The following is a 16,315-nucleotide window of genomic DNA, read 5'->3' on the forward strand; positions in this document are numbered from 1 at the left end:
GCAGATTACATGATTGTGACATGGAACAGAACGATGGCCAGGAAGACACAAAACGAGGAGCAACTAGTCTTGCACCAAGTACCGATACCAGTACCAAACCAAGGTCTTTTGATGTACAAAATAGCACTGTACCAGTTTTTTATGGTACCGGTATTTATTAAAAAATAAAGAAATTAAAAAAACATGCGCAACAGCGCTCCAATTGTGTCTGAAAGGCCAGTACACAAATAGTCAAAAAGCCGACAGTCAGCCGATGACTGCCTGTCTGCCAACAAGTTAAGAATGCCTTTAAGTGTGAGTGAGTGGACGCGTACCTGTGTGTGCGTCCATGACTATGCACAAGCGGGATGAGCAAATGGCAAACCCTATTGGTTGCTCTGCAAGTGCTGGCAGGGCATTGGTGCATTTCGAGTGCTGTCATCACAGCAAAAATTGACTGTCTCGTTCCTCGTGCAAAAATGGTAGCACATATGTGCAACCATTGCCCATATACGCCCCTTATGGAGAATGAGGCCCTATGCAGAGTGTTTATATAAATATAAATTAATTAATATAGTCATGGGGAAAGGTATTAGCCCACCCTTGTTTCTTCAGTTTCTTGTTAATTTTTAATGCCTGGTACAACTTAAGTTTGTTTGGACAAATATGATGATGATAAGGAAAATAGCTCATGAGAGTTTAAGAGCTGATATCCATGGTTTTCTTGAAAATACCCCAAATCATATTTAATAATACAATTAAGCTTATGTATTCTTCAGGTAATATACCTTCAGTGGTACCATGCAGGCATTAAATTAATAAGAAATAAAAGAAACAAGGGTAGGCTAATATTTTTTTTTTAATGGCTGTAAATATATATATATTTCCAAAGGTGCTATTGACCTGAAAATTTCACCAGCTGTTGGGAACAACCCAAGTAATCCATACATACAAAGAAAGTAGAATAAGATCAGAAATGAAGTTGTAATAATGTGAAATGACACAGGAAAAAAGTATTAAACACGCCAACTGGTATTTATTTAATACTTTGTACAAAAGCCTTTGTTTGCAATGACAGCTTCAAGATGCCTCCTGTATGGAGAAACTAGTCGCATGCGTTGCTCTGGTGTGATTTTGGCCCATTCCTCCACACAAGCAGTCTTCAAATCTTGAAGGTTTTGTGGGCTTCTTTTATGGACCTTGAGTTTCAGTTCTTTCCATAGATGTTTGATTAGATTCAAGTCAGGTGATTGGCTGGGCCAATCTAGCATCTTTATTTTTTTAATTTGAAACCAATTGAGAGTTTCCTTAGTATGTTTTGGATCATTATCCTACTGAAATGTCCACACTCGTTTCATTTTCGTCATCCTCGTAGATGGCAGCAGACTTTTGTCGTTTTCTTTGTAAGTATGGATTACTTGGGTTGTTCCCAATAGCTGGTGAAATGTTCATGTCAATAGCACCTTTGGATGTATATTTAGTGAGAAAAATGGTGATGTGTTATATACTTATTTCAGCTGGTGTATATGCTAAAGCAGGCATAAATCTTTTTTTTTTTTTTTTTTAATGGGATAAGCGTTATGGAAAATGGATGGATGTACTGTAAATAATGAGCTAATTGAATGAATTTTAGTATTGTAACACTACTAGGAGCAACTAGTTGTGTTTGTGTAATGTGTCTTAGAAAGTCATCGACCACAATAAAAATGAGCAGGAGAAAGTTTTCAATCGCAAGGTAGTTACCAGATAAGCTAACAGTTAGCTGAGCTTCTATTTCTTCTAATTCTAATTCTTCTTCTTCTTTGTATTTTCTGGCAAATTAGATGCCCTTTGGCAGCATGCTGCCTCTTACAGGTCAGTATTGGTCCTACAACAGACATCTGGTTTGGGGGAGAAGACTTGCGATTGTCGGTGAAGATGTTATGTTTGCTGTGTTGGTCATCTCAAATACACCAGACACTTTAGGAACAGTAAACACACACATGCCATATTTGTTCTCGTCATGTGGGGTGTCTCACTTTTTACTGTCTCACCTCTTTTAAAACAAAAACAACAACAATAAAAAAATGTCGGTGTGTGTGTGTACACCACTTAAGTTTGAACGCAGTCCATTCCGGAGGTGGCAGTTGCCCTCAAATTTGTTCGGATTTCGAAGCATTTCTTCTTGCGTTCCAAAAACATGATTGTTAGGTTAATTTAAGACTAAATTTCCTGAGGTGTTAATTTGAGCGTGAAGCGTTGCCCTTCAAATGGCTGGTGACCAGTCCAGGGTGTTTCTCGCCTTTTACTCCAAACTATCTGGGTAAAATAGGATATGCCCCATCTCAGCTGTGACCCTACAAGTGCAAAAAACAAACAAAAAAACACAATAAAAGCCAAAGAAAAAGACAAACAGATAATTGTTATCCCTTGATGCTTAGAACCGAGTTGTGGCGTAGTATTAAGTTTGCGTCTAGATGTTTTGTGCAACTTTTGAGGTGTATTTTAAAAAAATGTTGAGATGTAGTAGATAGGGGCGATATAAAGACGCTACCTTGGAGCCACCACTTCTCTTTGCATCACCTCGATGCTACTGCCTCATTTAGCTCGGCCCTGCCACGCGTGGACGCCGCTATTTACGGGATTCCTTTTCTGCCATCGCTGCGTGGTAAATGATAACCCTAGCCTGTAATAAACAATCTCGTAAACAGCTCTCCAGCTCAGCCTTTAATTGCCTGAGGGGCTTGTAAGAGCTTTATAACACAATTATTACCCCCTTTAATGGCCTGCGTGATGTGAGCCATAACATAGGCAACACTCATTTAATTTCCTGACATATAATGACTCTAGGTTATCTTTTGGTTATTTTTGCCAACTCCATTGATTTTTGTACCTGGTCCTGTTTATGGCCCTAATGCTTTGTGATACCAAAGAAAGTCTATGCCTCAATTATTTTGCCCCTCTGTATTTTGGGTGTGCCGTGTTAAAGGCAGAAACTATTACTTTGTTAGCGAAAAGCACACATCAACTCAGAGCAGACGAAAGGGGCCAGCATGGGGAATAGAAATATTTGATGTTGAATCTCTCCCTATTTACAAGATGATGCCTGAATAAACGTGTTCAGAAGCTGGAAAGCAGCAATATGACCCATAACCCCAAGGTATTTGAAATGGAACAGCGAGACTTACTTTGAAAAAGAATTGGATATGTGCTCAGGGCTCACTGTTTATACCTTGATGTGATTTGGACTGAAATATTTTTTTTATATGTATAAAGGCGGCGGCGACTGGTTAGAGCGTCAGCCTCACAGTTCTGAGGACCGGGGTTCAATCCCCGCCTGTGTGGAGTTTGCATGTTCTCCCCGTGCCTGTGTGGGTTTTCTCCGGGCACTCCGGTTTCCTCCCACATCCCAAAAACATGCATTAATTGGAGACTCTAAATTGCCCGTAGGTGTGACTGTGAGTGCAAATGGTTGTTTGTTTGTATGTGCCCTGCGATTGGCTGGCAACCAGTTCAGGGTGTACCCCGCGTCCTGCCCGATGATAGCTTGGATAGGCTCCAGCACGCCCGCGACCCTAGTGAGGAGAAGCGGCTCAGAAAATGGATGGATGGATGGATGTATAAAGGCCTGTTTAGCTGTTCTTATGTGCTTTTTGCCCGTGTCTTACAACTGGCTTTAGGAGACAGAGAGGCTATTTATTGTTGAGTTTATCTTTCGTTTTAGTTTCGACAGTTGGTGGTATGCTAGTTCGACATTAGGGCATTTAATCTAGCAACCTTGAGTCTTTTTTAATTGAACTCTTGTTTATTATCCCCGTTTCTCCCTGTTCTCTTGATCCACTAAGAACACAGCAGTTGAACTTTGGTGCTGACCAAACCAACCCAGTTGGAGACCACCAAACAAAACGGTTCCACGTGGAAACGATTCCAAATGGAAACTTTTTCAAACGGAAATTGAAATGGAACAGTTTCAAACAGAAAATGTTCCAAGGGAATTGGTTCTAAGTTACAGACTACGTTTTGAGACAAAGTTATTCCAAATTAAATGGTTGCAAATTAAACTGCTCCAAACAGAAAGAGTTCCAAATGGAAACTGCTCCAAATTTTGACAGTAGTACAAGAAACAGTTCCAATCAGAAAAGTGTTCAAAAAATGGTTTTAAATGAAACGGTTCCAGACAAACTGGTTCCAGTCAATGTGGTTCCAACCGCAACTGTTTCCAACCAAAAGGGTTACAAGCGGAAATAGTTCCAATTGGCAATGGTTCCAGGTGGAAATGGTTCTGAACCAAACAATTACAAATGTAATTGGTTCGAATTTGGAGTCCTCCAAATAAAACCGTTCCAAACTGGAATGGTTCCAATTGCATTGTTTCCCCAAAAAACATTTCCACACTATGGTTCCAAATGAAACAGGCTTAAAATGCTACCAGTTCAAATGAAAATGATCCCAAATGGAAAACAAATCAGTTCCTAACAAAACATTTCCAATCAAAATTCATGGTTACAAACAAAAGGGTTCCAAACGGAAACGATTTCAATCGATACAACCTTAAAATGTTCCAACTGCTTTAACTCCGTTAACTCCTAAATGGAGTGGGAAATCCTCAACCTGTCTTTGGTTTAGCATGTATGCAGTTAGCATCTTGTCATACATTACATGCTCACATGTTCTTTAAGGATATTTTGTTTGTGACGTCTCATAGTTTGCTTGTCTCTTTTCTTTTGTATTTTTATTTCTAGCCTGCTAGATTGTCTAAATAATCAGTTATCAACAAAGGACAAGACTGTTTACATTCTTGCAGCCAGTAAGAGAAGAGTGTGAGCTCACGTGGTTTGTTGTAATGGATGTTGGTTTGTTTTGATGATTTATTGTGTGAAAATAAATTGAAGCAAGTTTACAAACCAATCAACTGAGGAGGACCACAAAGTAAACAGAAGTGTGAAAACGTCCTCGTAGAAGTTCTGATGACGTTGTTAGCGTTTTCTCTTGTTTCCTTGTCATCCTCGTTCACTCTTCAAACTTGAGTTAACTCGGTTTGTCTTGCACAATCCACCTAATCACGAAATTATATTTGAGGGGCGTAATAGGAAGGAGTGTATTTCAGCACGAGGCGCAGATATTCCATCAAAAAAATGTGCCCTCACTGCAACATTTCCCCCCATTATGATTTATTAAACTAATGCTGGGGCCCGGGAATCTACTTTTGCTTTCATCGCTGCACTCTCCAAATACCAATTTCAACCCCTTCCTCAATTATTCTTTTGTCTGGGAAAAGAAGCGAGGTATCAATCTTTTATGTTTTGGAAAAACCTGATGAGTGCGAGCTAGCGTTTGTGTGTGTGTGTGTGTGTGTGTGTGTGGGTGAAGCCAACTCTCGGGTGAAAAAAAAACAAAAACATGAAATTGCAGAGTAAATCAATACCGGGGCCGCTAATTTCAGGGGTATCCCCTTTCAAAGAGTAAAGCTGAATTTGTTTTGCCGTATGTTTTTGATCTCTTACTGTACTGTGTTTCATTCCAGGCACGGTTGTTATCATAGTTGCAGTTGTTTGTATGTTATTTTAGCTTCTTTCTCAAGTAGCTATTTTGCAATTTGGACAAAAGCACAATTTAGCTCCCATCTGTTTCCAATGCGCTCAACGTTAGACAGATGGGTTCTGTGTATTGAAGCAATACCAAAGTCCTGGCAGGTTACAGTGGTTTCGGTAATGAACATGCTAAATATGAGACTACGGGCTGATTTCATCACGACAAGGCCTGTAATGCTATTCTTTTTCATAAAGTTAATCTGTCGCGCATTAGTCTCGGCATTGACCTCAAATGATTACAGGACTTATATATCCGTCCCGAGTTTTCTTTACAAGGTTATATGAAACACTGTCAGTTAAATATGAAACACTATAGCTACCTTTTACCAAGCAGTACAGTTCTGTGTAACTTTCTTTGTACTGTAGACCTGAACCACCCTCTGTGTTTCACATGGAAATACAGCAGGTTCACAAGCTCTTGCGGTAGAATGGGAAGTAGTGTATTGCTGTTTGGCGCTGTGTTCTCTGCACACACCATATACATGGATCTGCTACACTAATTGACAGCTGTAATTCGGCGGCTTGGTGATGAAATCTTGACTCCATGTGGAAAAAAAATAAATAAATAGTGGCCAGCAACTTTAAACATAAACTATGGCTTTAAAGCCACCTTTCATCGCAGTTGTAGCGGACATGCCACGCAAAAGATGCCACCCAGCACCCCATCCTCGCACTACCGCCACTCCCCGCCGAGGTAGACTGTAACTCCAGAGTCACACGCAGACTCTAAACGAATTAACACAATAAGCTATCTTCAACAAGACACAGACATTTGCTTTGCCATTCCGATGCTAAGTGAATCACGTCTGCCTGAGACTTCAAAGGGGAGACCCACGGATGCTGGGTTCACCCAGCTCACGCTAAGTTAATTAACTCCCCACCAGTCAAAGGATTGGACCTGCAGCGACGCCTCCACCCTGCTGAGACCTGCTGCTTGGGAGTTGGAACAGGCAACAAAGACACCTCCTTCTGTGCTGGTTCCCAGCCTTCCTCTTCTGTTCCACATTGTTCGTGATGGCGAAGTTGCCTGCCTTTCTCGCCATGACCGGCACTCCTTCTCTTCTTCCTTCCTGCGCGCTGCGCAAGGTTGACTTCGGTTTCTCCTTAACTTTGCACCTGCATACAATTTTATTTTATTTATTTAAATGTTTTTTTTTTTTTTTTCAATTGTGCAAAAAAATGAAGAGTCCTCTCGAGTCCTCTTAGAGCAGTTCGAATGACGACTCTCGCAGTAGTCCGGTGCAATGACCATTGTGCAAAGGGCGCCGAGACTTCAAGGAGTGTATGCAGTTTAAAGTGACGAGTAGTGCGATAATCTGGGACAATGTTGATTGTGCAAATGTTGCAGATACTCCTCAATCAATGTGCAAATGGGGCAGATGCTACTCTGGCATGAGTGGCCAGTATTGGTCAACAACAGATATGCAAATACCGCGGCCTGGCGAGACTACGACTGAGTGCACGAGTAGTATATAATTGGGCCGACAGAAATGTGACAACAAACTCAGACAAAAGAAATTGGCAGCATGTTGCAATGGAATTGTAAGTTAGCTGTTTAAGAAGTTGATTGCGAGAGGGAAGAAGCTGTTGGAATGTCTGCTCGTTCTAGTTTGCATTGATCGGTAGCGCCTACCTGAGGGAAGGAGCCGAAAGAGCCGGTGACCGGGATGTGGAGGGTCCGAGAGTATTTTGCATGCTCTTGTCTTAGTTCTGGCAGCGTGCAAGTCCTCAAGGGTGGGTAGGGGGTACCGACAATCCTTTCAGCAGTTTTGATTGTCCATTGCAGTCAGAGTTTGTCATTTTTTGTAGCAACACCAAACCAGACTGTGATGGAAGAACACACGACTGATTCGATGACCGCTGTGTAGAACTGCCTCAGCAGCTCCCGTGGCAGGCTGTGCTTTCTCAGAAGCCGCAGGAAGTACATCCTCTGCTGGCCCTTTTTGGTCTCGACGGTTGACACAAGGCAGCTGGACAGCGTAAGGGGCAGCTGTGGCGAAGGATGCCTCCTGAAGTCCACGATCATCTCTATAGTCTTGAGCGTGTTCAGCTCCAGGTTGTGTCGGCCACACCACAGCTCCAGCCGATATGCAGACTCGTCACCGTCCTTGATGAGGCTGATGACAGTGGTGTCATCTGCAAACTTTAGGAGTTTGACAGCCGGGTGCATTGAGGTGCAGTCGTTCGTGTAGAGAGAGAAGAGCAGCGGAGAGAGGACACAACCACCAAAGACATCTATTACCTGTGTCCCAGTAAGCTGTTCATCTGAGATGTAGTGGATGGGGTTTGTGGCCTGAAGCCCATGAAGGATGGGTCGCGGTGTAGAGCAGAAGCTACACCTCGCTACCAGGTTACTACTACTCACGCGGAAATTGTTGGGTCCAAGTGGCTAGTCAATACACCAGCCCTAAGCGCAATGCTGAGTTATGACCACCACGACGAGACTCGCCCTGCCAAATCAAACCATGTGGCTTGACCTCCCCAAAGATGCCATTTTGCATATTGAGAACGTCACCCTCTACCACCTGCCAACCGAAAATTATGAGAGCGAAATCGAGATTTCGAACTTTTTCGGACAGTACAAATTGGAAGTTGATCCTGAGACACTTACACAGATTCAGTTTGAAGGAATCCAGGTGATTGACATCACCCACATTGACAACACCTTACGCGTTATGAGCACTGAAGACAGAACACTCGAGCTCCCGCTCATGCATTCCTGGTCCACAGCAGATAACATCTTAATTGCCCTTACTACATGACCTTCGGAATCGCCTACCTGCTCTACCTAAAGACTCAGAACTTGCAGGGTCTTCTGAACCAGTGCTCAGCTTTGCGACCCAAAATTTTCCATAGGAAAAAATCCTAACCCCATACAGACAGGGGAGGAGGTTTTTGTGTGATTTTTACTGAGAACTCTACACCTAGGTAATGCTTGCCCTTAGTTTTAGCTACGCCCAATGCCCCGTATTTCTACTCTCCCTGCTATCCCAATAGCCACACCTACGCACATCAATCCTGACCCATATACACATACAGGCTGACCTTATATTGGAAGTTGCCATGAACAACTGTTGTAGCCGTAAGGGGGGTGATATGCACTAAGGTTGTACTTTGGTAACTGCCTTGTTGTGTGTGTGTGTGTTCCTGCCAACCTGTGCCATCTTTCAACGAGACGTCGCCTACATCCGCCTGATCCAGCCGCCGCAGCGGGGGATATGTAGCGGACATGCCACGCAAAGGATGCCACCCGGCACCCCAGCCTCACCCTACCGCCACTCCCCGCCGAGGTAGACTGTAGCTCCAGAGCCACATGCAGACTCGAAACGAATTAACACAATAAACTATCTTCAACAAGACACAGACATTTGCTTTGCCATGCCGACGCTAAGTGAATCACGTCTGCCTGAGACTTCAAAGGGGTAGACCCACGGATGCAGGGTTCACCCCCGAACGCTAAGTTAATTAACTCCCCCCCAGTCGAAGGATTGGAAATGCAGCGACGCCTCCACCCTGCTGAGACCTGCTACTTGGGAGTTGGACCAGGCAACAGCGACACCCACGGGCGACGGAACGACACTACAGACAGGGGTTCATAAGACTCGAATGGGAGTCGATATTTTAAGAACCTTACATGAACGCCACTAGTGACGGTATTGCTGCAAACTTGAATGTCTAACGTAAAATCTGTTTTTAACTGAACCAGATGGAATGTCTCACTCCACGCCACAAATGTCACATGAAAATAGTAATATTCTCCACAATACATAACATTTGAAACATTCATTACAGGTATGAAAGAGAATGAGCGTGGAACAATGCAGGGTGGGAAAATGGTCTCGTTATCTTAAATCCAATAATTAATATTTTATTCCACTGGTTTTAAACCACAAAATAATGGAATGGAAAAATAACGCCAAAAGGCAGTCCAGCCCCTCTGTGTTCGCAAAGGTGGTAGAAAAGGAGGGGGGGAGAGGGAGGTAAGCCCCCCCTGTTCTACCGGCTCTGGCCATAAAAGGGGCCAGAGCTGGGAGAAGTTCAGAAGTTTTTTGGCGTCTTGGTGTAGAGGTCTTTTTGGTCACTCAGAACAACTCGCCGACGACCGCGCCAGGCAGGACGCCCACCTCACCCGAGGTGGAAGGACACATCGATTCCCGCCTGCCACTTCCTGCAAGCGCTTCGAGCCACCCTGCTTGGGGGCCCGAACTCAGTCAGAGAGAACGGAAGCGGACGTCACCCGAGACGTCCTGCTTGTGAACTCGTTGGCCTCCTGCTGCTCCTGTTTTTCCATTCCTCCCTCCCGTCGAATCCACGTGTTACTGGTCCGGACCGGGCCGGCCGAACACTCGGGAGCCTGACTCCATCCATCCATCCATTTTCTGAGCCGCTTCTCCTCACTAAGGTCGCGGGTGCGCAGGAGCCTATCCCAGCTATCATCAGGCAGGAGGCGGGGTACACCCTGAACTGGTTGCCCTTCATACAAAACATACAGACATACAAACATACAAACAAACAATCATTCGCACTCAGATTCACACCTATGGGCAATTTAGAGTTGTCAATTAACCTACCATGCATGTTTTTGTGATGTGGGAGGAAACCGGAGGAAATCGGAGTGCCCGGAGAAAACCCACGCAGGCACGGGGAGAACATGCAAACTCCACACAGGCGGGGCCGGGGATTGAACCCCGGTCTTCAGAACTGTGAGGCAGACGCTCTAACCAGTCGCCCACCGTGCCGCCGGACCCTGACTCGCCTTCTTCAAACGTGTTCCAGACACGTAAGTCCAACATTGCGGTCTACTAAAAGTACAGATTAGTGCATATTTGGGTTTATATTAACGAGACCAGGAGTCCTCAACTATATGCATTCACTACACACCCATTCTGCTCATCTCACGTCACAAATCCCTTCCGTTGCCAATGTTTGTAGATATCTTGTTTGTTTTGTGTTTGTCTGTTTTTTATCCTGTAGAAAGCCCTTTTTATTATTAAATTTTCTATAAAATTCACCACTTGCATTGATTATGTGTGATTGGGTTTGGAACGAAACCTCTAGAAAGTCTCGAACTCAAAATTCCTAAAATGTAGCCACCTTCCGTTAAGAGACTGATTATAAAGGTTTGTCGTCATTTCGCCTCAAGTTAAACTTGTAAAAATATGACGTGTTGCCCCTCATATCTATCAAAGATCTTGATTTATAACGCTGTAATTTAAAATTACAATAACCCGGAAGTGACGCAGGCACCTCTTCCAACTGATTGTTTTCTTCTAAATTAAGCTCAAATTTGATGTCCCCCAATAAACACAGTCTTGACATTTTGTTTCTTCATTGTCACATGACAGAAGGCGAACGGTTTGCTCGATGACAATTCTCTTACTTGATCGTATTTTTGGCTGGTGACCAGTCCATGGTGTACCCTGCCTCTTGCCCGAAGTCAACATGGATAGGGTGCAGTTAGCCACGACCCTAATGAGGATGGCGGTATATAAAATGTTTTCATTTTATTTCATGCCTTGTCAACCAACCAATCAAAAAAAGCAGTGTGTCAAACATTCCGGAATGTACCCCCACAAAACCCCGCAACAAAGGGGGACTGTGTGACAGGGAGCTCAAACTGAACTAGACCATTTAATGGAAATTGGGACTTTTGGCAGGGACTCGCCATTAGAAATTTTAGAATTTTGAACAAGCATCTGTCTTCATTCATTTTTTATTGTTCAGTCTCAGTCGCTTGCTTATACCTAGTATTATTCCTGTGCAACAATGAACAGCTCGGCCCCATCGATGGAATCTGATTGTGGTGCCACAATGTTTATTTGAAACAAATATCCTCTGTCGTTTTCATCAAGCAAATGTGGGACGTCATTGATTACACTAAGATTCACAGACTTTGCCAAAGAATAAAAAAAAAATTAATAAATTATATATATATACACACACACACACACGCACACACAGTGGGTCAAAAAAGTATTTAGTCAGCCACCAATTGTAAGTTCTCCCACTTAAAAAGATGAGAGAGGCCTATAATTTTCATCATAGGTATATCTCACCTATGAGAGACAAAATGAGAACAAAAAATCCAGAAAATCACAGTCTGATTTTTAAAGAATTTATTAGCAGATTATGGTGAAAAATAGGTATTTGGTCAATAACAAAAGTTCATCTCAATACTTATATTTATATATATATATATATTTATATATATATACCCCCTTTGTTGACAATGACAGAGGTCAAACATTTTCTGTAAGTCTTCACAAGGTTTTCACACACTGTTGCTGGTATCTTGGCCCATTCCTCCATGCAGATCTCCTCTAGAGCAGTGATGTTTTGGGGCTGTTGCTGGCAACACAGACTTTCAACTCCCGCCAAAGATTTTCTAAGGGGTTGAAATCTGGAGACTGGCTATGCCACTTCAGGACCTTGAAATGCTTCTTACGAAGCCACTCCTTCGTTGCCCGGGCGGTGTGTTTGGGATCATTGTCATGCTGAAAGACCCAGCCACGTTTCATCTTCAATTCCCTTGCTAATGGAAGGAGGTTTTCACTCAAAATCTCACGATACATGGACCCATTAATTCTTTCCTGGTCCCTTTGCAGAAAAACAGCCCCAAAGCATGATGTTTCCACCCCCATGCTTCACAGTAGGTATGGTGTTCTTTGGGTGCAAACATGACAAGTTGAGTTTTTACCAAAAAGTTCTATTTTGCTTTCATCTGACCATATCACATACTCCCAATCCTCTTCAGGATTATCCAAATGCTCCCTAACAAACGTGACATGTACTGGCGCTACACGTCAGGCACTGCAGGATTTGAGTCCCTGGCGGCGTAGTGTGTTACTGATGGTAGCCTTTGTTACTTTGGTCCCAGCTCTATGCAGGTCAATCACTAGATCCCCCCGTGTGGTTCTGGAATTTTTCCTCACCGTTCTTGTGATCATTTTGACCCCACGGTGCGAGATCTTTCGTGCAGCCCCAGATCGTGGGAGATTATCAGTGGTCTTGTATGTCTTCCATTTTCTAATAATTGCTCTTACAGTTGATTTCTTCACACCAAGCTGCTTACCTATTGCAGATTTAGTCTTCCCAGCTTGGTGCAGGTCTACAATTTGTTTCTGGTGTCCTTTGACAGCTCTTTGGTCTTGGCAATAGTGGAGTTTGGAGTGTGACTGTTTGAGGTTGTGGACAGGTGTCTTTTATACTGATAAGAGTTCAAACAGGTGCCATTAATACAGGTTACGTGTGGTGGACAGAGGAGCCTCTTAAAGAAGAAGTTAGAGGTCTGTGAGAGCCAAAAATCTTGCTGTTTTGAAGGTGACCAAATAGTTATTTTCCACCATAAATTGCTAATAAATTATTTAAAAATCAGACTATGTAATTTTCTGGATTTTTTTCCCCTCTCATATTTGTCTCTCATAGGTATACCTACTATGATGAAAATTACAGGCCTTGCTCATCTTTTTAAGTGGGAGAACAATTGGTGGCTGACTAAATACTTCTTTGCCCCACTGTGTGTGTGTGTGTGTGTGTGTGTGTATATATCTATATATATATATATATATATATATATATAAAATATTATTATTTTTTATGTTTTATTTTTTCTTCCGATAACACTGTTCTCCTACCTACAATCATGCCGGACGACCTGGCCCAAAACACTTCTGATGCAGGAAAATTGAGGCACTTTGAGCTTTTTGATAACGACTCGCTTCCTGGACGATAACCTGTGAGCTTGGCTTCCCATACTTTAATCCCTTTGATTAGGCGCCAGGGCGAGATATCTCGCCCTTTTTACACTCTTAATATCCCTACTGTCTTGAGCTTGAAAGCGCCGCCGCTCATGGCTCATTGTGGGCACAGAGTCTGCAGCCCTAACTCCCTCTACAAATTGCTGTTTGTTCAAAGGTCGGTATGGTAGCCTCCTTCCTTTCTCTGTCCTTTCCCGTTGTCCTTCATCCTGTTTCAGGTCAAGATGGCCTCTGTTCTTTTGTACTGTGTTTATGTTTTGTGATTAACAGCGAGGATGTACATGGTACATCGCTGCGCCTCTATCTACACTCCCCTTTAGAAAGTTGACAGCGGGGCCATAGCTTCTGTAGATTAGCTCAGCTTGGAGGAGACCCACTGTTACTGGTGCACATACAGTGGAACATGTCTACCGCTACTTTGTTTAGCTTTATATATACTTCCAAAAGTATTCGCTCACCTGCCTTGACTCACATATGATTTTAAGTCATATCCCATTCTAAATCCATATAGTTTAATATGATGTTGGTCTAGCTGGGTTGAGGGCAGGACTCTGTGCATGCCAGTCAAGTTCATCTATACCAAATTCTCTCGTCCATGTCTTTATGGACCTTGCTTTGTGCACCAGATCACAGACATGTTGCAACAGGAAGGGGATATCCCAAAATCTCTTGGTATGCTGAAGCATTAGCAGCAGCCCCTTCCTGTTCCAACATGACTGTGCATCAGTGCACAAATCAAAGTTCATAAAGACACGGACGGATGAGTGAGTTTGATGTGGATGAACTTGACTGCCCTGCACAATGCTGACCTCAACCCTATAGAACACTTTTGGATGAATTAGAGCAGAGACTGAGAGCCAGGCCTTCTCTTCTTTTAATGCTAAGGTTAGTACAATTTGTACTAGTTGCTTCTCATGTTTATGTATTCCAGTGGCTACGTACGTGCCGTCAACTCTTGGCTAAATGGAAAGCTGTACCCTTTATATCATTCATCTTGTGGTTGTCCTTTAAAAAAAAATAAAAATCATCGAATTGGCACAAAAAGCCAAATAAAAAGCAACCCACATGTATCCAAAATAAATGCTGACATCATGCAAGAGCACAGTTTGACCTCTGAGTTTTTGCACCTTTTAAGGCTGCAGATTTTTGCCTAAAAAGAAGTTAACAAACGCGACTAGTTTTGGCAGCTAGCGTTAGCGCAATCTTCACGACCCTCTCCCCTTACTCACTCAACCCAGTGGCTACCGGCACTGGATCCACACTCCATTGGGACATGTGGTAGTCTTAAATTGATGAAATGTGACTTTGCTAATCCATCCATCCATCCATCCATCCATCCATCTTCTGTACCGCTTTATCCTCACAAGGGTCGCGGGCGTGCTGTAGCCTATCCCAGCTAACTTCGGGCGAGAGGCAGGGTACACCCTGAACTGGTCGCCAGCCAATTGCAGGGCACATATAAACAAACAAACATTTGCGCACACATTCACACCTAAGGGCAATTTAGAGTCCTCAATCAACCTACCATGCTTGTTTTTGGGATGTGGGAGGAAACCGGAGTGCCTGGAGAAAACCCACACAGGCACAGGGAGAACATGCAAATTCCACACAGGAGGGCCCGGGATTTGAACCCCAGTCCTCAGATGGACTTTGAACTTTGAGGCAGATGTGCTAACCAGACTTTGCTAATGTAAAAGGAAAAAAAAAAGTCTTGTCTCTTTCTTTTGGAATAAGTGATAAGTAACCACACTTCTTGAGCAAGATGCTGATGCCACACATGCTAATAGACTCATACTGATTTTATATGATTTTACATATGTCAAAAAACGTCTGGTGTTTCCCTTATTTGGAGTGAATGTTGTTGCAAAGCCACCACACTGATCCTCTTGATGTCATTTTAATTTGGTGATCAACATGGCAACTAAAAGTTTGAGTGTGTTTACCAAGTACTCAAGATGGCTTATTTGTGCCGCAGGATAGTTTTCAACTCCTGTCTTGTAAATGATTTATTTCCCTAACCGTCTATATATTTTTGTTGAGGAATTATTGGGCCGTAAATAAGCGCATGTCACAGCTTTTTCACAATCCCTTATGAGCGAATCCCACCGCCTCCCTCTCCGCCCTGCCCCTAGCAGGCCCTGAGTTTCTCCAGATAGCCATGAAAGGATTTGGGCGGTATGGGCCGACCTGACCGGGCTGATTACTATAAATGGCTAAAGCCTTCTTTGAAAGTGGGGGTGGAGTTGTGTGTGTGTGTGTGTGTGTGTGTGTGGGTGTGTGGTTGGGGGGGGGCGGTGACGTTGATGTTGATGAGCGCCTTCTCGCCAGAGCCTGTATAGTCACTGCCTCTGGGAGGGACCCTCACTAATACCCCGGCATTAGCTAAACAGCGAGAGGCAGGGATCACCAGTCACCCCCAGCTACTCATGCCCAGTGACACTCACAGCAGAGAAACACTTCCCAAGTAAACTTTTTGACTTGCATACAAGTTGAGGAATTATTCATCAAACCTAAAGAAGAACGTGCTTACTGTGAGTTTGAGGATTACCCTTTTACTCGGCCTGGTTTGCTCTCTATTTCACCTTTTCCTCTCATGCTCATTAAACACCTTGAACATGGGAGAAGACAAATTACAGCTTCAGACGCAGGTGTCCTGGTGTGTGTTGTTTTTATCTCTGAGCACACCCCCAGGGTGCGCTACCTGTGCTCCACATGGGGGGGGTTGCTGTCCAGGACATGGGAGCTGTTGCCGGTGGGGGCCCCGGAGGGTCGAGCCGTTGTTCTGTAACAGAGTGGCCTGCTTCTCCTTTTGACGGCCTGTCCCCCGGAGCATGCAGTTCTGAACTTCAGGAACGCGTCCACGCCCACCGTGCATGACCCCAAACCTGGTTACCCCTTGACGCTATTAACATGGGTCATGGGAACAGCCATATTGACTTGAAGGATCCTCAGTGATTAACGCGGAAACGTGCAAGTTAGGTATGACAAGCGGCGCATGTTCTGGCACAA

General features: G+C 43.7%; 1 protein-coding gene and 1 long non-coding RNA gene across 8 annotated transcripts in view; both read left to right on the top strand.

The window, feature by feature from the left end:
• fto (FTO alpha-ketoglutarate dependent dioxygenase) overlaps positions 1-16,315 on the top strand; it is a 255,315-nt gene that overhangs the window by 147,100 nt on the left and 91,900 nt on the right. Inside the window, exon 9 of one of the 7 annotated variants that reach the window (XM_061765576.1) lies at positions 1,803-4,303. The exons of the other annotated variants lie outside the window; for them this stretch is intronic. Within the exon in view, the coding sequence (XP_061621560.1) occupies positions 1,803-1,944 (142 nt within the window). The 3' untranslated portion in view covers positions 1,945-4,303. Of the gene's footprint in view, positions 1-1,802; positions 4,304-16,315 lie in introns of those variants that run through there. 7 annotated transcript variants of the gene reach the window in all.
• Positions 4,307-10,560, top strand: LOC133474172 (uncharacterized). The gene is made up of 2 exons (XR_009787384.1): positions 4,307-8,839; positions 10,146-10,560. It is a non-coding gene; the product is annotated as an uncharacterized LOC133474172 (long non-coding RNA).

Source organism: Phyllopteryx taeniolatus, chromosome 2 (assembly GCF_024500385.1).
Source record: "Phyllopteryx taeniolatus isolate TA_2022b chromosome 2, UOR_Ptae_1.2, whole genome shotgun sequence".
Taxonomy (NCBI): Eukaryota; Metazoa; Chordata; class Actinopteri; order Syngnathiformes; family Syngnathidae; genus Phyllopteryx; species Phyllopteryx taeniolatus.